The following is a 26,298-nucleotide window of genomic DNA, read 5'->3' as shown; positions in this document are numbered from 1 at the left end:
GCTTTAGACTATGTTTAGACTCAAAATTACTAACACTTTCTTAAAGACTCAATATGCTTCAAGAATGATATTTTTTAATTTCTCATTAGCTTTTATTTTCGGTTTCCTGTTTCCAAAAAGATATTCATTGGCCGATTACATGAACATCTTTTGCTTCTGTTTCCTGGCAATTAATACAATTGTTATATATAGTGATAAAGTATTTTGTATTGAAGTCAAAACACTACTTTCTTTTCAATTAACTACTATGACAAAAACTACTTCCAGTGCTTCTTTCCTTCAGTGATAAGCATCTAGTATGCCCTGAAAGTAGTATTGAAATGTTTTAATATCATGTTTGCTTTCTATAAAAAAACAACAAATTTATGGTTTTCGAGACATTATGTGGCTTTAATTACATGCACTTATAAACTTATAAAATGCAAAATAGGTTTAAATGTATTTACCTATCATGATCAATGCCAGATTCATCATCGGTAATATCATATGGACGGAGTTCAACAAAAGCACGTGGAAGCTGGCATTTTTGATTCTCTGATACGTTTTGAGCCCCGATATTTGTGACAACTGCTAGGTGAGCTACTTTCGGAATGGTTCGGTCGACGACAACTTCCCTGCCATACACTGTTGTGTGTCCTACCACATTTTTGACATTCAAATTTACAAAAATTGTTGTCAAATTATCTTTTAAATTTATAAAATCACTTAAATCTCGAGTAAACAATCTTAAAAAATTAGGTACAACATAACTCTTTAACACATCAGTTGACGTACTGTTTGATCCCAATGAAAAAATAATTTTGTCAATCAGACTTTCATATTCCTCAACTGCTTCCCATGTGCAAATTAAAATACTTTTTCGCACCGAAACATACTTAGTGCAGTCAAAACCCCTTATCAAAGGTGCTGTTGTATCCGCTATTATAGCCAATGATGACGTTACGTTAGTATTACCGGCCATATCAGAAGCATTTGTTGTTATGAAAGTTGCCTCTCCAGGTGAAAGCGTAACTACACTATTTACTTTAGAATAATCACGGGTGAATGGATGCCGGTCATCTAGGAGGGGCAATGATCCTAAAGCCCACTCTACCGAAGATACCGAATGTGTGTCTGAAACATTGGTGAAAACCGGAAGTGTGTCTGTGGCATCTTGGTACATGATATTATCAACATAAACAAATTGAGTATCATTAGAGTCTTCAATATCATACATAACCTCTGGTGGAATTCTATCGAGTGTGATGCCATCAGAAGATGACAATATATATTCATCTTGGCATCCCGTTATAGCTCGTACTGTAATGAAATAATTTGTGTCTTCAAACAATTCGACATGAATCTGACACTGACCGTGAGTTTCATTTAGCATAACAAGTCCATAGTTTGTATATGTCTTAATGTCCGTTCCATATTCAGTTGTACCTATTGCCCAGTCATAGCTTAGAATATTACAACCTTCACTTTCAAAACCATAGAATGATGCAGAAATTGATGTAAAATCTGTCGTGTACATTTCGTCTTCGTAAAGATTTCTACCATCAAATACAATACCGGCGACATTAGCCTTCTGTACAAAGATTGGCTTCGACTTTCCAACGGTTGAATAAAGTCCTGCTCCGTTTTCAGCTTTCACAAATACAACATATTTAATGCCCGATTCTTTAAAAGTTTGAAAATATATAAATTGAATGTAAGCAGTAACATCAACACCGTAATCAGTGAAATTTAAAACACTTTTCTTGTCAGATTCAGTTGTTCCTATGGCAACTTGGTAACTTTTAATACCGCTTTCAGAGTCTCTACCTGACCAACTAACACGTATACCATTCTGATCATTATGTAATACATTTCCGTCATCATCTAGTTCCTCGTCGTCTGTCCAAAGTCCAATGTGAACCTTGAAAATATAATAAAGATTGTCATCTAAAGTAAAATATTCCATCGGAATGTAGCTTTGAATTATGAAATTTGAATACTTAATTACTAATTAATGAACTGTCAAATAGCAGAAAGTAGAGTAGAGCAGGAATGGAAGTAAAGAGGATATCCCCTGAGAGCTGTCCAAAAGGAAAATGTTAAAAGCCGATGAGTAATTCTATAGAAATTGTGTAAGAGAGAAACAAATGAGCATCACTCCGCTTATAGCACCGTTGTAAGCGATATTCAATTTTAACTCTAAACGTTTAAAATCAACGATCTTGAAGTACAAAAAAATAGAACAACATTATACGGTTTGATTCTCATCGTGATTAGTCTGTATATGAAGGTTTAAGACAGAAAACTAAAGCAGATTATTAAACAATAAACTAGAAAATATATTATATGCTTTTCTTATCTTAGAAGTTAGTTTCTGTGAAGATTCAATTTTTTGATAGTCCTGACCAAGAACACAGTAGATAATCATCCCAGGTCGCAACGTGTAAATGTGTAAAACATCGTAAATAAAGTAACATGCTAACTATACACCTCTTGGTTGTGAACCTTAATCTGAAACTCTTATTTATTTTAGTCCGCGATTGTTGAAATAGATTTTCACATAAATTTTTACTTGAAAGACAGTAAAGGGACATTACGTTGTGACTAACCATTGAATCATATCATGTTGCTTATGTACACATATTCTTTAGAACTAAATCTCATATGACGTATTAAAGAATTCGATTCAGTGGTAGCTAATAAAAGTCTAGACATAACTGTCATAACTGTAAAATCACTAAAGGGGAATACTTTCTGAAATCCATAAGCCGGCTTAAGCTAGCTGCTTATTTGTGCCCCTGCTCTTAAAAAGAGATTCTATGAGGTTTTGGTATATAATAGATATCCCGCACAGAAGTTATCGCTGAAAAAAATCACATAAAGGCACACGTTTGAAAGAACATGTAACGGAAATCATGTTGGTCTTGGAAGTAAAGTCTCCAATGACGTTTTAATGACTTCAATCCTTGGCTGTTAAGACAAAGGCATAGTCGACACAAACATATAGCTGAAAAAAAGAAAGAAATTTAATGTGCATAACTGTATGAAACTCATGTTGTAGGTATGAACCTCTCCTCCTGGTAGTGAAGCTTTGTTGAATATCCAAGTCAGTGGCTAAAAAACAGTCCAAACAAAATTATCATATACACGAAAACAACATACAACCACTATATGCCACCCTATGGGGAAAATAAAAAATAAAGCATTCAAGATAATTAACCATGGCGATATGAAAACATAAATACAGGCCCGCGTTTGTTGATATTTGCGTTTGCCTATAGACAGGTTATTCATAGAGGAGTCATTGTCATACCAATTCGCAAAATTGACATGAGCCAAATTTTTATTTATTTAATTTCAAGAATGTTATTAGTACTAATATATGTTAACAATTAAGTAAAAAATGAAAACAAGGAGAACGTTTTAACGAACACTTCCGTTTTAAGTGTATTTGGGTCATAAGAAAAGGCAATCATTCTTGAAAAAAACCACATGAATAAACCAACTCCGGCTCAAAACCAATAACATATCATTTTCCAAGTGCAGAGATTTGCATTCACACTCTCAGACAAATTTGTAAACGTCCAGTCTATATTGTTTGATTCTGCTAAAAATCAGCAATGCTCAAGTTTGAAAATTTGCATGTGTAATTTCAATGTCATTTTAAAGTATCCTACATGAAAACATCGTGTTTTTACAGCGAAGTTTATTGTAGCGGAACGTAAGTCCTATTTATAGATATTAACACGTGCATTTCATGCATAAATGGTAGTTACTTTTCTTCAATGTAAAATTGATCCATGTACAGGTCCTAACTTAAAAATCATACAATATGACTAGGATGAATGTTCAAGACCGTGAACAGGCCATTGGTATGCTAAAAGCTGGTTCATCTATCCGACAGTTACGTCACTTCATGTATAAAGAACCCAGTTTAGCGCATTTGATCGGTATTGGATCAATATGAAACATAATAACTTACAATAAATACAACTTTAATTACCCCGAAGGAAGGCAAATATTTTTCTAACTGTCCCTCTGTCCGTCGATCAGTCCGAAAACCTTAACATTGACCCTATATTACTTATTAAACATTGGATTCCCTCCTCCATTAATAGCTGTTGATGTTAAAAATTACATTTTGTTGCTCAAGTATTGATTATACCATTTACGCTCTTCTTTCATGAATTTTAAAAAAGTATTTCACTTCTATGGTTTCAGATTGCCCGTATTTTCAACCGAGCACATTCCACTATTCGACAGCTTTGGTTAAAAAGTTCAAGTTAACTGGTATTGTGGCTGATATACAACGCCGTCCGAAGAGAAAAGTAACAACACAGCAACAAGATCTTTTCATTGTTCTCTCAGTCACTGACGGGACCGTTTCATGCCGGCAACAAAAACAGCGGGGCAAACACTTGGCATACATAATCGTCCTATTCATCCTCAGAAAGTAAGAAATCGTCTTAAAGCTGGTTTACGAGCGCGTCGCCCAAGGAAAGTCCCAACTCTTACTGTAAGACATAGGCAGGCTACATTGGCTTGGGTAAGACGACATTTGAGGTTCACAAGAGCTGACTGGACCAACGTCTTGTTCGTTGATGAGACCAGAATTACACTTCGCGGAACTAATGGACGTGATCGTGTGTATAGGCGACGGGGTGAGCGAAACACTGCGCATGCTTTTTTAGGCTGATCAGTTCAGAGGTGGCTCTATAATGATGTGGGCTGGTGTATCTATGCACACGAACTCTTATCATCCCGATTCAATGCAATCTAAATGCAAGGAGATATCAAACAGACATCATCCAGCCAATTCTTATTCCTCATGTTCGCGCGAATCGTGGAATAATTTTAGCCAAGTGTAATGCACTCTGTCACGTCGCTAGAGGTACCATGGCTATGTTTGCTACCAATAATGTAAGGACTCTCCAATGGGCTGCAAGAAGTCCGGATTTAAATCCTATCCAAAATATTCGGGATCTTCTAAAGAGACGAGTTAGAGCCCGGCAACAACAGATAAATATTGCCGACCTAACGAGGGATGTTTTCCAGGTATGGGCTGCAATTCCCCAGCAGTATCTTCAAAGATACATTATATCCATGAGGTCAAGGTGTCGTGCCGTTATTGCCGCTGCGGGAGGACACACAACCTATTGAATGTCAAGACAATGCTATTTTTCGCTCTCAGGGGCGTTTAATTTCTTTAAATATCTCTGATTAAAACATTATATTATGTCTGATGAAATTTTCATTTGATATTTGGAATAAATTCTATCATTTCATGGAATAAAAAAAATAAAGCCTGATCTCATTTGTTTTGCTTAAATTCTGTAGAATATTATGTGGACGTTTAGGAATGCTCATGTTTTCTTTGGTACAAGTATGAATCAAATCCACAAATATTTAACAATAATAAGTAATGTCGATTTAAGACATTTTCAAGGTAAAGTCAAGGTAGTCAAATGAGAATAATTCATATGTCGGTTTTGTTGGTCAAATTAAGAATTTATAAAGCTATAAAGTTCAAGCAAATCACAATAGTAAAGGCTTGAGTTTGACACCTAAACCCAAATTAATGAATTTTGCTACAATTGGCTTAAACTTTGATATTCATTTATTGATTTGATTAAAGCTTGGACAAAAGAACCGTTATGTCTAATATGACTCTGACATTTGTTTGACGTTGACCGTCAAAGTCAATTATTGAAATGTGCTTCTTTTTTATTCACAGATTTAATTTATACTTGGAAAAAAGAAGACATATGACAAAACTGACATCTGATTTGACTTTAAACTTGACTGACCTTGACCGTCAATGTCAAGTTATTAAAGTATGCCTAAATTGACAAAATTGTGTTAATTACGAACGGATTGGAAATTTGTTTAAATTCTCATCATTTTATTGTCTACTTGTGGATTAGATTCATTAATATTATTACAAAGTTATAGCCAATTATAGCACAAAAAACCCTATACTATAATGTGATCTAAAAGGTCAAGTTTATTTATATGTCAATGTCAAAGTAGGTTTGATCTTTTTAAGACATTGACCGGAAGGTAAAGTTAAAGTCAATTATTGCAAAAATCAAGCAAAATTAAAACATTTGACATTGAAGGTCAATGTCATTTGTGAGTAAAAAACCAAGTTCAGCCTGGTCAAGGTCATGTCAAAATGGTTGTTGTGTCTTCGTATAAAAACAACCCTTTCAGAAACATTAAAAATTGGGCAAAGTTTCTCGACGACAACAGCAAGTAGCTCAGAAAAGAATCGAAAAAGTCGAGCTAAAATTTAAACCATTTAAGATACATGCATAAATTTATTAATTACTTTTGGTTTCTGTGGTGGAGTTGTATCAACTGTTACTCCATTAGTCTCGTGCGACGAAGATAAAAGTGCCCTATTAAGTGCTGTCACATGCAATGAATATAAAGCACCATCTTTCAATGATAACCCATCAAGAGAAGAAGATATTTTCGTGTAGAAAGGCGTAACGGGGGAAGAAATATTGAAATGACTGTCTTTTGGCCAGAATTTTTGCTTAACGCCATATCTTGTTTCATAAATGATAACTCTGTATTCTTTAATGCCTGACTCTGTATCTTCAAATTCATACATCACATCCATTCTTTCATTGTTTCTTTGGTACGCCGCGGCGTCATCATTGTCGGACATTCCTACAATATAAAGCATGTTTTAATGAGTATATAACTACAGTAACAAAATCTAATACTGCTTAGTCTGATTCATCTGTATGGTTTACAATTAAAGCAATTTTACTAACTCTTAAATAGAGATCATTTGATCTTCAGGGACATGAATAAGCTATTTTTACTGTATCAGAATTATCTTGATGCCATAATTTCTGTATCAACCATAATAAAAAATAGACCTTTAAGAATTGGCGTTGTTAAATCAACTAAAAAACCATTGCTTTCTGACGCATTTTCAAGATCAGCACCGTTGATGCCATGGACAGTAAATTTAACTGTGTCCTGATGTTCCATCGATATTGTATGATCTTCAAATTCTGTTGCCCTTCCAGCGTCAAAAGTTCCTCTTATCTCGTTATTTATGATAACATCAACCCTGTAGTGATCAATACCGCTTTCAGGGTCATAATAACCGTTCCAGTTTACAAACTTAGAAACAGTTTCTGAACTAAAATTGAGCTCATTTTCATTAACTTTGCCGTCTTTTACTTGGCCAGCTAACGGATGTGTCACGTCTACAAGAACTGTAAACAGATATTTAGCAAAGTGACTGTTTTCTATATTAAACCACATATACATTTCATTTCACGAAAATATTAATTATAATATATAATCATATTATCTATTTAACAATGGTTTTCTCTCAATCATTTAAACTTAGTCCTAGTTTTATTAATACGCTAATTGAAAGATATTCTAACACAAATTAAATTTTGCATTAACAATTTGTAACTACCTCCATCAGATGAACTATTAGCTGACTTTGAATTCAAAGCATTATTGTAAGCAAACACAGTAGAGTAGTACGTCCTGTTATGCGCTAAATGTGCAGCCTTGCATGCTGATTTTTCGTATCTTGTCAGATTATGGAACTTTACAATATTGTCGTCGCCAGGTTTGGTACCAACACCCCATTGGAACCTATATTTTTTATTATGAAACGTAAATGAAATAGATGTAACCTATCACTAAAGGTCATAATTACTCCTACCAGCAACCTTAACATTTTTAAAAATTAGTAGTCTGAAAAAAATGACCTCCTCCTATTATAATTTATGAAGTTTTAATTGTGTACAAAGAATTATTTCAATTAATTGCAAGCCAGGGTCTTCACATAAACTTGCTTTATATTAAATGTAATTATAATATCTCATTCGTAACTGTAGTTTTTGTCCGAAAACCATTTTTCTATTTTAGTAACAGTGAACCTTGACCCTAGAGGGTCCAAATCCAATCCAACCCGGCTTTCCTCATAATGTTGCTAAATGCCAAGTTTGATTACAATAACTCATTTCTAACTAATGCTACAATCCGGAAATCATTTTTCCATTCATAGTAACGGTGCCCTAGATCCCATAGGGTCCAAAAGCAAACCCAATTCGGGTCTTCATTTAAGCTTGCTATATACCATATCTCATTCCTAACGCTAGTTTTTATCCGAAAAACATGTTTATATTTGGTAATATTGACAATGACTGCTGGTGGTCCAAATGCAATCCCAATTTGGGTCTTCATAAAATGTTGCTTTATACAAAGTTACAATATGTACTATCTCATTCCTAACTGAAGTTATTGTCCAGAAACCATTTTTCTAATTTTAGTAAAGGCGACCTTGACGTTGACTCCAGGTTGTCCAAAAGCAATCCAAACTGGGGTTTTCACAAAAGCTTGCTAAATATAAAGTTTGAAAACAATATCTCATTCTTATCTTTTGTTCGGAAACCGTTTTTGTGGGTCGAAATGAAATCCCAACTGGGGTCTTCACATCAGCTAGCTTTATACCAAGTTTAAGTACATTATCTCATTTCAAACTATAGTTCTTGTACGGAAACCATTTTTCCGTAATTGCTAACAATGACATTGACCTTGACTGAGGGGTCCGTAAACAATATTGTTTAAAGATGAGTGAAACTTTACCCTTCATTTGCCGGTCGGCATTAATTGATAAATGTTTAGAAAGCAATCATGATCCATTTGTGATTTATACATGTAAGTTCAAAATGACAAAATTGTTTTGGTTTTTATGTTTTCGCCTTGGCATTATGAACAAAATGACCTAGCAATAAAATTTGGCAGTGGAAAAAAAACGTTGACCTACTTCTCGCTTACATTTCTTTTTAAATATTGATCAGTTCTTACTTGAGCTCATCAAAATCTTCAATAAAAATGTTCATCAAGACAATTCCGTTATGTCTATTACCGTTAAATAACCCTGAAACTTGCATTTTCATAAAACAATGAATGGACAATTTTTGCTATACTAGTATTTTTTTTATTTACCTTGCTTTATGAATAAAACAAAATTCAGGACTAAATTTTCATATTGAGATACTGATGAACTTCACAAAAAACTTCACTTCTCAGTCAATGTGTCTGCATTTGAAAAGAGAATAAGTCAATGGAGGTGCCTGTTCATAAGGACTCTTGGTTGCACTCGTGTTATTTTACCTTTGGTGATAATTCTACTTGATAGTCATTTACATTTTAAAAATACTGCTAGAATTTATTCTTTAGAGTTGATGATGTACATTAGGCATTTTACATTTATCATATTGCTCAATCACCTGTGTAATCCTGACTCTGGATCAAAGAAGTCAAGCCATTGAGCACATATCTTTTCGTCGTCGGCTTGAAAAGCCCGGTCGTTACGAAGACGGTCTCCATCTAGAACATTACCAGCTATTGGTGGAGATTTGTCTATCATTATTGGTTCGTCCCCGTGTCCAGCCGTGAACAGTTCAACTAAAATTATATGTATTCTAGAGCAGACGTAAATCTAAATTACACTTACCTATAGCAAAGATAATACAAGCCTTATAACTTAATATTTAAATATACATAAAAGTCCACAAAATTATTTTAGCAATTTATAATAATTCCATTTATCTATTGCTATTATGAAATAATGAATAATAAAAAAGATGCAACATGAATATTATGGAATATACCATTATTTGTTACTCTTATACGAATCCATGCTGGTATTCCCTCTTGTAAACCAAGCTCTTCCACGGCTACAAATGGATCGTCCCTGTCAATTGAGGCATGAAGAGTGTATGGTTTTAACTTAACGTCATATTTTGTTTGACCGAGACCGAATTCGGCGTCGGATATTTTAGAAAGCTCGTCTGTGGCGTTATAGTAAATGGCAATAAGGTCAAAATCCTCGTCGTAAATTATATCTGTTACACCGTTAAAAACAGGAGGAGTTGTATCGACAATGAATGGAATAGAATGACACACAGTAGTAACAAGTGATCCTCCTAACTCCGCACCATTTAAAGCTTGTACTGTTACGTAGTATGGACCATCTTTCAGATGAACCCCTTTGTGAAACCCAGAATCTGTCCAAAATTTCTTGCTTGTTAAATGTTCATAAGGATCATTATATTTGACAACATCTGCGCCGCAAACATTTCTACCGATAGCCCATGTAAATCCCAACAACCCACTTTCGTCATCGTGGAAACCTTTCCAGTTGGCTGTATAAACAAACATATTAAATACATTTATTTAATTTGACGTATGATCTCAATTTGTTGCCCGGTTCATTTCACAATCTTAAACACAAACTTTTCAAATCAAAGTTAATCATAAAGATATTTGTATTTAAAATAAAGATCCATGATTATGCAATAATCTTCCACATTATTATCTTTAAATGAAGTCTTTTTTATGTTTTATCTCTATCACAATAAGAAATTGTCAGTCAAATTATCAATATGCAAATATTTCATTCTTCAAACTTACCAGACACATAATGGTTAGTCAGAGTGTAAAGTTCGTCAGACAAAGGCTTGTGTCCATTAAAAACTGTACCCGAGCCTTTACCATCTATAATTATTCTAGAAATATATAATTAAACAGTTATTTACTTTGTATGCGCTGTAATGAAAATGACCTAAGTGAAAACTAAAAAACAATCATATTTTTTTAAATAAAATGCCAATATCACATCATGTTATCCTTTACAAAAACTAAAAATCATTTCTTCAAAGAATGTCATTAAATGCATTTTACCTATGGTTATTTTTCCAAGTGACATCGATACAATGCTGTGTTACAGCTGCGTTACATTTATCAGCCCGTAAAATATCTTGGCGTGCATTCTTAATTGTACCAGGTTCAGGTGGAGTAAAATCTACCATTGTTCCTTCGCCTACCAAATATGCATCATATCCTAGAACGTTGCTAACTTTTGTGTTTACAAAGTACGTTGAACCATGTGACAGCGGCAAACCTGAGTATTCTACTGGAGAATGATATCCACTGCCAAGTCGTTCGTAGTTACTGTATGTACCGCTTATGCGTAGGTAAGCATTAGCACCTTGAACAACATCATGTAAGTCACATGTCTCCGAGTGATGCTCATAGTCAAAGGACACGCACTTCGAACCAAAGCTAATGCATTTTTGAGCACAAGTCTCTGCATCAGGTGAATTCTGTGACGTAAGAATCCAGGCAACTAACTTTCCTTCTCTAGGAATTGTGAAATGTTTTAATGGACCAGTAGCTCCACTTCGTATTTTAGAATGATCAAGTCGTAGCACCTGCCAATCCACAAATTGAGACCCAAATTGTCCGGGACTAAAACCTACAGCTTTGTAGTGTGTTTCTACCAATGGACTGTCTTCAAAGGCTACGACTGACGCTATGATTTTGTTCGGATGACTTGAAAACTTGTAAGGATGTTCCACCCTCCCGTCTGGAGGAGTGCTGTCATATGTGTTTAGGTAACATTGACTTATCGATGACAAACCTTGACTATTTTGTGCCTTGACTGACCAGTATAAAGGTATACCTCCAGGAAGTTTTGACGGTACCATAAGAGAGTTTCCTCCCATATCCGTCCAATCAACGACGTTTGTTCCACCGCGATGTGTTCCAATCGCATAGAATAATTTTACCTCACTGACCTCATCTTGTGCGTGCATTTCTATTCTAAAAGCTGGATCGTAGTACGGTCTTCCGAAAACTTGTTGTACTATACATCCCCTAGTCCCGGATCTTTTTCGCCCTTCATTCATAGTATTAGGTAACACCATGGGCGGAGAAGGGTCGTCGTCTCGTTTCTTCTTGTGGAAAATATTTTTGCGGATTGATGGAACAGCATATTCCCAAAGCAAACCTTCATACAAGGTTATCCATTTTAACAAAACATTAAGCTCTACAAATGCTTTCAGCTGAAGACGAAGGGGTGTAAACACCATGTCCATCTTTACCCTGTAATGCACATGAAAATAGGATAACTGGTTCTTAAAATGAATATAGAAAATAAAAAATTTACCGTATTGGATACCCTAAAGATAAAAGTTTGTCATGGCTTTCAATTTACTAAACCAAATTCATTTTAAATATAAACAACATGTTTAATTTCTTCTTCATATTCAAACAACGTCAAAAGCTCAATTCCAAAGTCTCTTTTTGAAGTATTGATTATTAATTATTGAATGCCCTGCTAATGGAACTACTTTCAAACAGACTGTTACTAAAGGTTATTGGTATTTCATACCTTTTACTTTAAGTTTAAAAAAAAATCATACCCGACATCAATGGGATATTTTGAGAAGACAAGTTCTGTTGTTATCGGGAATTTGGTTTCCATTATATATCCAATTAAACGTATTCCGCCCCTTGCAATCAATATGTCAACAGCTACGTCGCCCCATACTTTACCACCTACCCATGGTGTCAAAGTCAACTGTTTAAAATTAAAATTCAATCATGATAATAAATATTTTTCATTTATGATGCTTTGTTTTCATATATGGTTATCAATTATTTTCAAGATTTAGGATTTTCTGAATAAAAGATATAACATGAGCACCGCAAAGGCAAGGCAATATTCGTAAGCCAAAATGTAACTTTTGTCTGAGTAATAAAAAATGTCTTTCAATAAGGGTAGAGACCTACTCAAGACACTTGTCTGAATTATCTTTTAATTATCCTTATGACACTACTTGACCATGAAGTTGAAACATTTTTACCCAAAATGTATGATTCAAAAAAAGTAAATTTTTACTGAGTTCTACTAGACAATGCTATAAACCAATATAGAGACATTGTTTTTATCCGCAAAAAGATGTATTTTCCGACATAGAGGTTAACATGAGGCAAGTGATTTACGGGGCAGGGCCAAAGTTGACTTGAGGGTCATGATTAATATAACAATTGTAGAACTCTACAAATTGATGCTTCATGCCAAATATTTAAATTCTGGGCTATGTGCACAATAAGACTTAAATGCGTTTTTCTAATGGTCATGATTAATATAACAATTGTAGAACTCAACAAATTCATGCTTCATGCCAAATATCTAAGTTCTGGGCTTCGTTCAGAAGAAGACCTAAATGTGTTTTGTACACAGATATTCACAAAGTAATGTTACATGCAAAATATCTTAGCTCTTGGAATTGTAGTTTAACATAATAAGATTTAAATGTGTTTTCTCATACAATACTATATCAACTCAGTGAGCCCAGGACCGGGTCAACATTGTTCCAAGGGGCAAGATTAATACTTTTTTTGTCAGGACCAACAAGGCAATGCTACATGTCAAATATCTAAACTCAATGCAAAGTATTTTCACCAAAATATATCTAAACTCAATGCAAAGTATTTTCACCAAAATAAGACTTAAACGTGAATTCCTACACAAAAATATATTAACTGAGTAACCCTCGGACCAATATTGACCCTTGGGGCATGAATAATACCACTTTTGTTGTTCACAAAGTGATGTTACATGCCAAATACAGAAGCTCTGGACAACGTTGTTTTACCTTATTAAGTTTCAGATGTCTTTTTCCTGTGTAAGTCTATATAAATGAAGTAACCCCGGTAAGGGGCCAATATTGAACCAAGGGGAATAACCTTGTACATGTAAACAAAGCAACGATAAATGCTAAAGATCAAAGCTTTAGAGATTGTAGAAAATGAAACGTGAATGTGTTTTCCTATATAAATCTATATAAATCAGGTAATCCCCCTGGCGGAGTCCATTTTGATCGCATGGAGAATGAACTTGTGTTCTGCACATCATCGTATTATAAGTTATATTTCTGCCAAAAACGTTTTAATTACTTTCTATGGTTCAAAAGATACAAAAAGGGACAAAAATGTTGAAATTGATACAAAATGTCTAAGTGTGACTTTGACCTTGACCTAAGAAAGGTCAAACATTTAATCTTCATATCGTCTTATTATGGTAAACATTTCTTCCAGGTAATTTCAATTTCCTTCCACCGTTTCAAAAGAAACAAACAGGACACGAAATTTGCTCATAGACGGACGGACTACCAGGTGCATAACATGATACGCCAAAAAAAATCGGGCGTATAAAAGATATGAAAAATAATTATTGAAAATTATTAAAATCTAACATTCCGGCATTTACGCTACGAGTTTTGAATGCCTTACATTTTTTATCATTGAATTTACGGTTTAATGTAACGGATACTGATTTAAATCATTAGCAATATAGTTCAATCAAATGCAACATAAACTTAAACGATAACAAAAAAAATCATTAGAGGAGAATACCCCTGTATCGGTCATTCTCACTACAGGAGAATTATCATGTAGATACAACAAACTGTATCTCTAAGCCGATCACGTGACTATAAAGTGGGTAAACAAACACACGACTGCTGTTATTGGCGTCCGCGCCGAAGCGCGGCGCCTTTTATGGAATGAATTCAGATTTTGTGAAAGGGCGACAGCAACTTCTCGAGCCTTTTAGGTCGGTCATAATAAAAGCCGATCACTCCGATTGGTATGATTATTAATTAAGAATCAAATGTCGCGATATGTTACAATGAATAGCGAACTGGAGAATTTCGCAATGCAAACATTTTCAAATGAAATAACCTTTTCCGTCAATAAATCGCGCTCTTGGGGTTTTTTTATTTATCATTTTGTAGTACACAGTGGGTTATCATGGTATATTATTGTTGTACATGTATCCTAAAATGATCAGTTGATGACCTAAATATTCCGAAAATCTATTTATAAATATATATATTTATCACTCCTATCGGTAACTCTCGGTCTATTTTGACCGGGATTTACTAGTGACCGGCGAGTGGTACCACACGTTTATTGTCTTTGGAGTAAATGTTTGATATCGTTACAATTCGAAAAAAAAACCAACAACAACAACAATAGCATGTTTCATTTTATCTATATGAGATAGAAACAATAAATATGTACAATAATTGAGAAAAAGGTACATTTTTATAGTATTAATATGACATTATCAACTTTGAAACATTTTATTTAATTTGTTATTCGTGTTTAGTAAAGATGCCGAGGAATTATTCAAAGTTACAAATTAGATTTTTTGAATTATTCTATTGATAGATAATTTAAAAAATGATAAAGAAAATACAAATGTACATGTACATGTACATGGTTTAAGAATAAACAATATTATATATTGAAAGATTAACCATAATTTACTGACTTTTTCCAGTTAAGTTTTGACTTATAATCGTCGGTCAATTCTTAAAATTTATTTTACAATTTTAATAAAAAAAGAGAAGTAAACATAAAAACTCAGTATTAAAATAGCACATAAAACACAAAAAAGAAAAGACAACAATATTCATAAAATTTGTTGTTGTTTTTTTATTAAAATTAATAGATATTACAATTATTGTATAATAAACAATTATGATCAACATGGTAATATAACCAGTGTCATATTTTTACTAAGTGTGAACAAAAACCTTAAGAGGGGGTCTTCGCTAATAGCGATAACATAATAAGGGACAATTACACAAGTGTGGTACGTGTTGATCATGCGTTACACATATGGATTATAAATAATTGTATACATGTATATCCGTTGCTATTAATAGCCACGATCATAAAGAAATAACAAGTAATATTCTAATCTCTAGCATGCCAATCAAAGTTCATAATGAACAATGTCTTTCGTCCGGTCATTCATAAGTGATATACAATACTGGTAGTTTATTAGAATATCTTGTCATCATATATCTACTAGTTCATCTTCACTTGCTGCATTTCTTGCTTGGACGCCCTTTGATGCTTTGCATCAATGCTTTTCTTGTAAATACTATTATGTACTTTATAATTAGAGACTGAAGTAATATAGACATATTGACCACATTAATGACTGATAAAGCCATGAATAAGATAACAAAAAAATCTATGTCCACGTCTTATATGAAAAATATGACAAGATACGCAAGACATATAGAAATCATGTACAAACAGGTTTAATGATAAACCCTTTTGTGTTTATTTATATGAAATAGATTAACAAATTATTTAAACCAATGCTTATATTTAAAAAAATAAAATGCAAAGACTATTTTAAACCTACTAAGTATGTATGCAGGGATATAGATTAACAGATATATGAGATGGATAAGAAAATAATGATTTTGGTTGGACTGCAAAAGAGAAAACAAGCTTAATCGACAGAAAAAAACTTTCTGACAAGGGAAGCTGACATTACTTTATACATTTGATTATCAACATAACTTCCAGAAATTGTTTTCTAAATTCATTTATCATATTTTTGAGAGAAAAAACATATACAGTTTACAGTTTATCAGAACCGTCCATATTTGCGCCGATAAGCACTGTGATTCTGTCCTTGCTTTGTTTGCCTCCAAAACATTTTGTTCCTTTTACCTCTAGTGTTTTATTTGGGTTCATTTTATAAAAACGCCAGTTTCATCGATATTGTAGACATTTTTTGGTTCATAGTCCTTGATCAAACTTGGAAGTTTTGACTGCATCCAATTTTCAGTTTGTGAATTATCGACGGAAGCATCTTCACCGGATAATGTTTTGCTCGATATGCCATGACGATTTTTGAATCTTTCAATAAATCCGTTTGTTGCCTGAAAATTTTCCATGCCCAGCTCACATGCCAGAGAATTAGCCTTTCGTGTAAGCATAGGTCCATCAATAGGCACATTTTGGGATCGTACAGTCTTAAACCACTCAAACAGCGCCATTTCAATGTCTCTATTACTGGCATGACGCATTCGTTTACGGGCTGGGCTGAACGACGTAGTCTCGTATGCATTGATGACAGAATCTTTATTTTTCCAGATTGAACTTAATGTGTTTTGTTTAATTCCAAAATCGTTTGCAATGTCCTGTTTTTTACGTTTACCAAGATTAATCTCTTGAATTAATTTATATTTAGTTTCAATATCCAAAATTTTTCTTTTTCGTTTTTCTGACATGTTCACTGTTTTAGCTACATGTACATGTATAACTTATTTACAACGAAAATTGTTATTGAAAGGAAACAATAAAAGGACAAAACCATGCTTTTATTTTTTGAGATGAATTCACCTGTATTGAGAACAAAACGGTAGTTACGTACGCACAGAACATGTTCCGCGTCATTGTATTTAATCGAGCAGATATTTATGCATTAAAACAAGCGGACCGAGACCGCTCTTCCACAACAAACTTGTGCAGCAAATTATCGTTTTAAGAGGTAATATATGTGCGTTGGGGTTGAAAATCCACATCGATATATCCGAAATATCGATACATGCGATATCGATATATGCGAGGATGCTTCCGTTAGGTTATAATGGAATTTGGCAGGAACCAAGACAAACGTATCGATATAACCGATATATCATTACAAGCGATATCGATACAGTTGGAGTTTACTGTATAATATGCAATATTCAAATGTTCTCATATAAATAAGTTCGAGAAAAATTAAATTGGTCCATGTTATAAACATTTTGGCAAGGGTTAATATTAAATCTGAAGACCATTAATTTTTATTCATTAATCCAAGTTTCAATTTCATAGGTGATGCTGTGTTTATGTCATTACTTTTAGGACAACTATTTTCAATGCCCCCACAATATGCGATGGTATATTGTTTTTGCAGCGTCCGCTTCCGTCCGCCCTACTGTCTTTCCGTCCGAACATTGTCTTATCCATAACATTTATGGATGGAATTAAAAAAGAATATGTTTAAATGTGTGACACATTGGAGCAATGTGTCATGTGCAAAATCTCGGTCTGAAACTCAAAGATCAAGGTTCAAAAGAGTAGTTTCTTAATAATGCGTAAACGGTCAGTAATTCTGCTATTTGTGGATAGGACGGAGAATATCAATGCACAAATAGGTTGGACAAAAAGACGATCTGCAGGGCACAAGAATAAACGCTGGTCAGTTGGGATGTTTACCTACTAGAGGTCACGTGACTCCGTTCGTCGGTACAGTGTATATGTACAGGCCTATCTTTAAATATACTACAAAATTGCTTGAAACACGACAGTTGTTACCTGTGCTGTCATACTGACTATACAATATCCAACTTTAACACCTAGGCCAACACTTCCGCCGGCACCAAATCCTAAAATTAAATATTTTGTTAATATGTTATTATTGTCGCTAATAGCACCTCACATGGTACAGATTCATAGAAACGCTCGATCCAATACAGTCGTATTATTTGATACAGAAGCATTGGATAAATATGGCGTTTAGATATTTATTCGTGCATTGTTATCGGTAAGTGTAATACCGATTGTTTCTTTATTCTTACCGTTTTCCTGGAAAGATGAAATGAACACGAGCAAAGCATGTACACTTTCAGCTCCATAAACGTATACAGTGTACTTGATACAAGCAAAGAAACTGAAGGTTTTAATTACGTTTTTATACTACTAAAATCAACTGTTTACACATTTTTATTATCTATAGCAGAGATGTAGATAACATGTTATCGATGTCTCTGTCTATACAGTCCAGTCGAACAATGACTATTTCTGATCACGCTCTTTTAAAAAAAACAAATCTTTTGACTTCTTCGAATTGTAGTTGGCAGACGAACATACTTTTTTGTTGTATCAACAAATATACATGTATATACGTTTTCGCGTATTGTTCAGTCGATTGACAATAGTAATATTAGCTTTGCAATTAAACCCTTTCCAACTTTCTCTGACGTTATAATCTGAGTTTTGGTGTCTTTATATCACTCATGTGACAATAATTGCAATTTAAATGATTATTTACTCGTTAAATATTTGTATTTCTTTCCACCGTTGTGAGATGATAAAAAACTTTAACAAGCAATATTGAATACTGTGTAATCATGTAAGCTGATTGCTGAATTTTCTTTAAGCATCCTTTAAAATTTCCACCAAGATGTAAACTTAAGACCTAAAATACAGTTGTAATAAAAATGCATGTACCTAACGAGAAACCAACAGGTCCAGCCATGAACAGTTGGTGATAACGGAAGAATGTTATGTCAAACGGTGGCACAGGAATATTTGCACTTATACAAAAATCTACTTTATCTTGAAACTCTTTCGATATTTTGCCAAGTTGTTCTGCAGGGTCTTTCATAAGCTGAAATTCAAAGCCAACAATAAGAGATGCACCAGATAACACACATCAGTTGTAAATAGCAAAACAAAATAAACAAAATATAACAAAGTGTGGAAAGCAAAATATTGTTGTCCAATTTTATGGCTTGTCAAATCAAATGTTTACTTCTCGTGGCTTTAAATCAAAACATGTGTTTCTTTAAAATGTTTACTTCTTTTGGCGTTTAATCAAAACATTAGTAACAGTTCCTTTAAAATGTTTGCTTCTCATGACTTTAAATCAAAACATGTGTTTCTTCAAAATGTTTACTTCTCATGTCATTTACTCAAAACGTGTGTTCCTTTAAAATATTTCCTTCTCGTGGCTTTTAATCAAAACATGAGTTCCTGTAAAATGTTTACTACACATGGTGTTAAATCTATACGTGCGTTTCTATAAAATGTTTGGTTTTCATGGCTTTAAATCAAAACATTTGTTCCTTTAAAATATTTGCTTTTCATGGCTTAACCATGTGTTCCTTTGAAATGTCTGCTTCCATTACCTCTTTGACAACCGTATCTCTTACATCTTCTAAAACTTTTGTAACTTTCCGATCTAAAAGCATATATTCCCCAAGCTGTGCCATGAAGTTGGATATTGGCATTTCAAGAATTCGTGCCTTTAAGCTATTATTTATTGAACCAGAATTGGTCGCTGAAAGACAAACACAGATTATATAGTTTGTAATGGGGTTTCCCGCTAAAGCGTTTTTTATATGTGAATACATACAAACAAAGTATCATTGTATAAATCAAAGTACTCAAAGCATAACTTTCCTCAGTGCTGGATAGAATAGAAATAAGGCATGCTATTAGAAAAGTGCTTGGTTGACTTACCTTGATTCTCAACAAATATTTCAAGTTCAAAGCAAATACTAATGTTAATGAGAAAAAAACACGCACAATTTACATGTATTTATAAAATCGAAAATAATAAACCAAAACTGACTATCTGCCCCTTCGAAATGTATTTCAAATTTAAAAGTGAACAAGTACGCCGAGTATCAATTTAATATATATAATAGTTTTTGAGAAATATACCTAACTAAAGATACTCACTAAGAATATAAGTGGGTCGAAATAAATCAATAAGTTATAAGATAACTTGCCTTGTAAAAATACATTCCAGTTAAAAATGAAGAAGTTGTTTAAGTTTCAAGTGATTAAATTTGAGAAATTTAACATTTAATTATATAAAATAATGAAGTATAAAATGGACATTACCTTGCAAAAATGAGGAATAACTTTGCAAATTAGGTTTAAGGATTAACTGGCCTTCATAAATGTTATTTAAAAAGTTAACATTTATACATGTATTAAGTCTGATGTGAAAACTTTGTTACTTTCTTATAAATTGGACCTTAATCTGAATATACTGTAATTGAAAACGGCTGCGTCATTCACATGATAATTAGTGTACTCTTCACAAGTAAATCAATACTAAGCATCTGTTCCATCACACACATTTTAAGTGTTCACGTACATCAATTGGTCCGTTTTATGAAATTAAATAGTCGATTACATAACGTTAAAACACAGATTTATTACTAAAAAACATTAACAATATTTACCATGATAATCAATATAAAATTATTGCTACGGGAAGCCACTAGAAGTCAATGGTTACTATGGAAAGTCAGTGTTTGCAACAGAGGTCTATGATTGCTATGAAAAGTCAGTTGCTGCAATGAAAGCCCCTGATTGCTAAAGAAAGTATCTGGTTGCAAAGGAAAGTCAATTCTCTCTAAAGAAGTATGTGGTTGTGATGGAAATGAACTGTCAATGGTTGCAATGCGAGTCAGTGGTTTATATGGGAAGTCAATTATTGCTATGGAAGTCAATGGTTGCTTTGGAAAGTCACTGGTTACTATGGAAGTCAGTGGTTGCTATGGATAATCTCTGGTTGCATGAAAATTTATGGTTGCTATAGAAAATCAATGGTTGCTATGGGAATTAGGTTGCTATGAAAAGTCACTGGTTACTATGGAAATCTGTGGTTGTTATGGAAAGTAGATAATTGCTATGGGAGTCAACATTTGCCATGAAAAGTCAATGGTGCAATGGAAAGTCAATTGTTGCTAATGGAGTCATTTGTTGCTATGAGAAGCCGCTATTATCTATGGAAGTCAATAGTTTTTATGGAAAGTCAGTGTCTATAGGTCTATGGTTGCTATGAAAAATTAATGGCTGCCATGAAAGCCCCTGATTGCTATGAAAGTAGCTGGTTGCGAAAGAAAGTCACTGATTGCTATGGAAAGTCAATGGTTTCTTATAAAGTCTGTGTTTTTTATGGAAAGTAAAAAGTTGATATGCACGTCAATGTTAACAATTGAAAGTCACTGTTTGCTATGGTAGTCAATGATTGCTATGGAAAGTCACTTGCTTCTATGGATATTAATAGTTGCTATGGAAAGTCAATGGTTGCTATGGGAATGGATTTCTATGGAAACTCTTACTCAGGTGAGCTAAAAAAGTATATAACTATTAACAGGACACCCTTCTTACCAGAAATTTATGCAGGACCCCACTGGGTACAATAAATGCATATCTCATTTCTTTGGTAAATACATGTTTTGATATTGGGGTTAATGTTGCTATTCATTTTTATCTTTTTGAATACTAACTTATTCACAATAGAATTTATTCATTCATTCTCTTAAGTATCTACACAATAAACCTCTAGCTAATAAGCACTTATCTGCTATGCTTTAATAGTTTATATTGTTACGCGAGGTAATTGAATTGTATTTAATAATGTTTTAATCAATGTCTTAGTAGGAAAATACAAAAATAGTTCATTTTTTCTTTATAATTATTCTATCGTGACCTTTATCACATAAGATATTACCTAGTATTTATTCTTTAAACATCATTTTTCTGCACTATAATACTTGACTACTGTCTTTCTTGCATTGCTGATATACTTCTTTATAAGTTGGCAAACAGAAAATAAAACTGTTGATTCTATAACCGGAATATCCCATCTTTTTATCAATAACAAGAGAACTTCAAATATTTTAATGAAAAAAAGGAAATATACCTGAAACGGTACACTTACATCGCTTTCTTTTGCAAGATGTTCCTAAATCAAACTTGATCTCATGGAAAAGGTCGATTGGTGACAAGCATGTGGCGAAGAGACCAGTGCACAGCTTGACTTCAGCATTCATTGAAACAACGCCTTTCTTTAATTCAGAGTTCATTTCCAGAAATATTTCCATGCCAAAAAGTGTTAGGCCCGTTTTGATTTCCTCGTCTAATGCTGTTATAAAAAAAAAACATATGAATTCGATGGCAAAAGAATATATATATATCATTGTTAAAGTTTGATAGTCAAAGTGAATAAACACTTAAGGTGTATCTTATTATTGTACATATTCTGTAAATAAAGTCAATATTGAAGCATAATTTACATCCTTTCATGGGGGAAGATGTTTAAATCTATCGATATTGTTATTGTCATGTAACGACTTCAAGATTTATTGTAGTGGAAGGACTTTCTTTTAGGTAGCAGGGCCCTCGTTTAATATTCATATAAAAATAACAGTCGCACTGACGTTAACTTAACAATAACGTTTCCAAATCATATTTCTCTTATTTGGCAGATTTCCCTTTTATTAATATAAGATATCTTTTCTACAAAAGCAATGTTTTGTAAGTTGTGAACTGAATTATTTACCATATCATTCATTTTACAATTGCACTGTTTTCTTCATTTTAATACTTTATCAAACAGCTTAAAATATCTCTAAATGTTCTTTAATACCTTTACAATATAAGTATTAATAGCACTTACCTTTTGCTTTGAATTCAAATGATTTATTGTTGATTTTAAATACTAGTTTGGAATTACTAGGCTTAATATCCAAACTAAATTTAAGGTGCTTAGTTTCGGCGCCAAAAGGGACAGGTACACTGCACGTGATACCTAAACAACACTCGTGTACAGTACAAACATGGCCAAAACCAGCAGCAATTCTACCTTTAATCATCGGGCAAACTGTAACAAAAGTAAATGAGTCACAAACCACGAAGGGTTTTCTGGTTTATTCTGAAAAGGTTTTTGAATTTTGTTTAATTCGTCTTTCTCTTGAAACCTATTTGGTGATGTACATAAAAACATTAAATTTGTTGAAAACGTAAGTAGATATAGAAAAAACGATTGAATAGTAAGACTTATAAAGAAAAGGGTTTCAGTGATTTAAACTTGATAAAAAAGTCTTTGCTAGTTCAAATTTTGAAACTTTTATAACCAAATCAAGTGTTTTGTTACCTTTACCAGCTGTTTCCATCAAACTATCAGCGACGTTGCTTATATCTCCGCCATTTCCAGGAATAGTAATCCCTTGCAAATTTATAAAATTCTTCATAAAAGAAAGGGACATAGTTGCTGGATTCCCGACCGGAATAGCAATCATCGAACTTGCCATTTTGCCAACTAAATTGTTGAAGTTATCGTAGAGTTGCTTCCCTTGTGCCAGATTGTTTAATACCCAGCTTACAGTCTTATTATTTACATTAATCATGTCCAAGATGTTTGGAATTTTAGGTCTGAAATCATAGAATCAAGCAAATGTAAATGCTAAATAAGGAAAACTTCAATTCAGAAAAAACGTGACAACTTTACTTCGTTAGAAAGGAAATATCACAAAGCATAAGCAAACATTGATATGATAATTCTTTAGAAATTGAAATCTAAAGTACCACATAAATCCTAATTGATCCCCGATTAAAAAGCTAAGTAATCCAAAGATCTACTTTGATAAACTAAAGTCATTTTTTCCGCCTGCCTATCGTGTCTAGAAAATACACACAGCGACCTCGGGGGTCTTCCCCGCCAGATTTTCTGAAGATTTGACTTATGATCATTACAGTGTGAATATGACTATATAAAATGACATATTATCTCAATGGCAACATTTTGACAAGACCGAAAGTTGTAGTGTTAAACACGAGAAGAAATATCAATATAACAAGGCAAGGGAACGTTCACAGAACGCAGCCTCTACACATCCTAGTTACACTAGTCTATAATTCCCTCCAGTGTATGTTAGGTTTCTTCATTTAAGAACATTATGTTTCTTTAATCACATTATCAAATAAAAGAAGAACTTATCTTATACCCTTGTGCCGTTATACCTGTTTGAAGCACTTACCCGCCCTTTCTGAATAAGTCCGTCTTAAAAACATCGGTAAATTTCTTGGCTTGTTCCTTCAAACTTTTGACAAGACTATCTTCAAAAGATGTTTGATCATATAGAGAAGGATCATCAGGTCTGTATTCAGGGTCTTCCTCTCCTAGCAGTTTACCTAGTTCATCTAAATCAGGTGTGTCTCTTACAATTTTCTCTCGTTTTGCCACGGGTTCTTCCTCTCCGTCTGTCTCTCCAGATTCAAAGATTTGACCAATATACCTTAGGAAATAATATGAACAAATTAAACTGTGCAGAAGTATATACTTAATTTTCTATTTTGCTTCATGTACTGTAATTGATCTAATAAAGTCATATTTAAACAATTGGGTATAGTATAAATTTAGATCATAACTTACGCTGACAAAATATTAAATTTTATTGATCCGCAATATAATTTCTTCTAAGCAAAATAAAGACTGTCCATTAATTTACCTAAACTCGTGGTCATTACATTCTTGTATCCATTTTGGAATTGGGACCAATCGATCTAGAAATGGTCCGGGATCAGTATAGTCATAATCCGCGTCTGGAATAGTTTTACCCTGTCCATACCGTACAGACACGTGAATGAAATTTGGTTCACATTTTGGTGCTTTCGACGCTCGTCCTATTTTATCTCCGGCTTTCACTTGTTTCCCGTCCCACTTTACGCTGGGATCGATGTTTTCTATAACGATTTCAAGGACTATAAACTCCGGATCTATTGGTTGAACAATAACTCGCTTTTTACGTGAATCAACATGTAAGATTCCGTTCACTGGCATCACAATCTATTAAAATATTGATTCAATAGTTAATTTTACACCTGTGTATATATTTAAAACAAAGAAAGTTTGCTTATAACATTAAAGCTTTAAGTGTCACAATATATACATGTAATAAAATCGCATTTTGCAGGAGCTTCTTTACCACACCACAAATAAAAAAGTAACAATAGCCGGATTATACTTAAATGTGGATAAGAAACACATATCAAAAATAAATGAAAATATCATGAGAAATGTATTTTGTTGTAAGTAAAATGTGCATGACAACGACGAGAATTTTAAAAAGTATGCAAAATATCATTAATTTAACACTTTTCGAGTTGTTTTACATTATTTTACATTATACAAATTGTGATGTCATGATGTGCTGATGTCTTGAAGGGGGTTACATAACGTTTCACGGCAAATAAGCAGTCAAAATGAATTTAAAATAGAAAGAAATAAAAAAAGAAGATGAAAATGTTTCAGGTTCGGTTTGATTGAGCTAAAATAGTTGGAAATTAATTAAAAAAAATGTTTGTTTTGCATAAAAGATCGAGTTTAATTTCTATCTGCTTACACAGTTATTATACTTTATGTAGTACGAGAGAAAATATTCCACGCTTTGGTTTTTTATTCATTATGTTATCTTATGCATACTTAGATTCTATCGTTTACACATTATCAAATTCCTGAAGTTCTAAATGAATAACTAAACCCTGGGCTTGCCTACGAGGTGTGTTCAAATATAAATTTAAATAAGCACGTGAAATTTGATTCTTCATAAGTTTCACTGAATTATTTATTTTTGTTTCCTCAAAATATTAACCTCCAACAGATATAGAAAGTAACAGTGTACATGTCCAATCTTTGAAATACATTTGTTTTGTCTCTTTAGGTATACTATGAAAACTCCGGGATATTGCAGAACCGAAGAGGTTGCGCTAGACAAACTTGTAACCTGAAATATATCTTTTAGCTTTGGTAACAAAACGAAATTACGAGGCCAGGTCAGTTGAATACGAAGGAAGGGGGCAGACGACTTGTTTCTGCTTCAGAAAAGCTTGCGCTATAGTCGTCTTGTTCAACGGCATGCAGCAATTTGACATTGGCCAAGCGTATTGCGAGTCTTCGTTTTCGAAAGTATTTGAGTTTTATTTGTAAGTTTTTGCATTAACAGATTAGTCGTTAGAACAGCAACCTGAACGACAGGACCCTGAGTTGTAAAGATAATGGATAACATTACCTTCTTTATACTGATTCTCTTAATT

The 26,298-nt window shown here is 33.4% G+C and overlaps 1 protein-coding gene across 1 annotated transcript in view; it reads right to left on the bottom strand.

The window, feature by feature from the left end:
* LOC132726932 (uncharacterized) overlaps positions 1–26,298 on the bottom strand; it is a 140,483-nt gene that overhangs the window by 13,494 nt on the left and 100,691 nt on the right. The window contains exons 24-40 of the mRNA XM_060712346.1: positions 24,714–25,051; positions 24,243–24,500; positions 23,360–23,637; positions 22,883–23,086; positions 22,145–22,348; positions 19,590–19,741; positions 18,910–19,069; positions 17,995–18,065; positions 12,237–12,394; positions 10,714–11,916; positions 10,444–10,538; positions 9,642–10,175; positions 9,258–9,435; positions 7,430–7,614; positions 6,873–7,217; positions 6,311–6,657; positions 447–1,900 (exon numbers count right to left, since the gene is read on the bottom strand). Of these exons, the coding sequence (XP_060568329.1) occupies positions 447–1,900; positions 6,311–6,657; positions 6,873–7,217; positions 7,430–7,614; positions 9,258–9,435; positions 9,642–10,175; positions 10,444–10,538; positions 10,714–11,916; positions 12,237–12,394; positions 17,995–18,065; positions 18,910–19,069; positions 19,590–19,741; positions 22,145–22,348; positions 22,883–23,086; positions 23,360–23,637; positions 24,243–24,500; positions 24,714–25,051 (6,164 nt within the window). The remainder of the gene's footprint in view (positions 1–446; positions 1,901–6,310; positions 6,658–6,872; positions 7,218–7,429; positions 7,615–9,257; positions 9,436–9,641; positions 10,176–10,443; positions 10,539–10,713; positions 11,917–12,236; positions 12,395–17,994; positions 18,066–18,909; positions 19,070–19,589; positions 19,742–22,144; positions 22,349–22,882; positions 23,087–23,359; positions 23,638–24,242; positions 24,501–24,713; positions 25,052–26,298) is intronic.

The sequence above is a fragment of the Ruditapes philippinarum genome, unplaced genomic scaffold (genome assembly GCF_026571515.1).
Source record: "Ruditapes philippinarum isolate M1 unplaced genomic scaffold, ASM2657151v2 ctg23_1_1_1_1, whole genome shotgun sequence".
Classification (NCBI taxonomy): domain Eukaryota; kingdom Metazoa; phylum Mollusca; class Bivalvia; order Venerida; family Veneridae; genus Ruditapes; species Ruditapes philippinarum.
The sequence above is the reverse complement of the archived record's forward strand: the minus strand, read 5'-3'. Positions and strand labels throughout refer to the sequence as shown.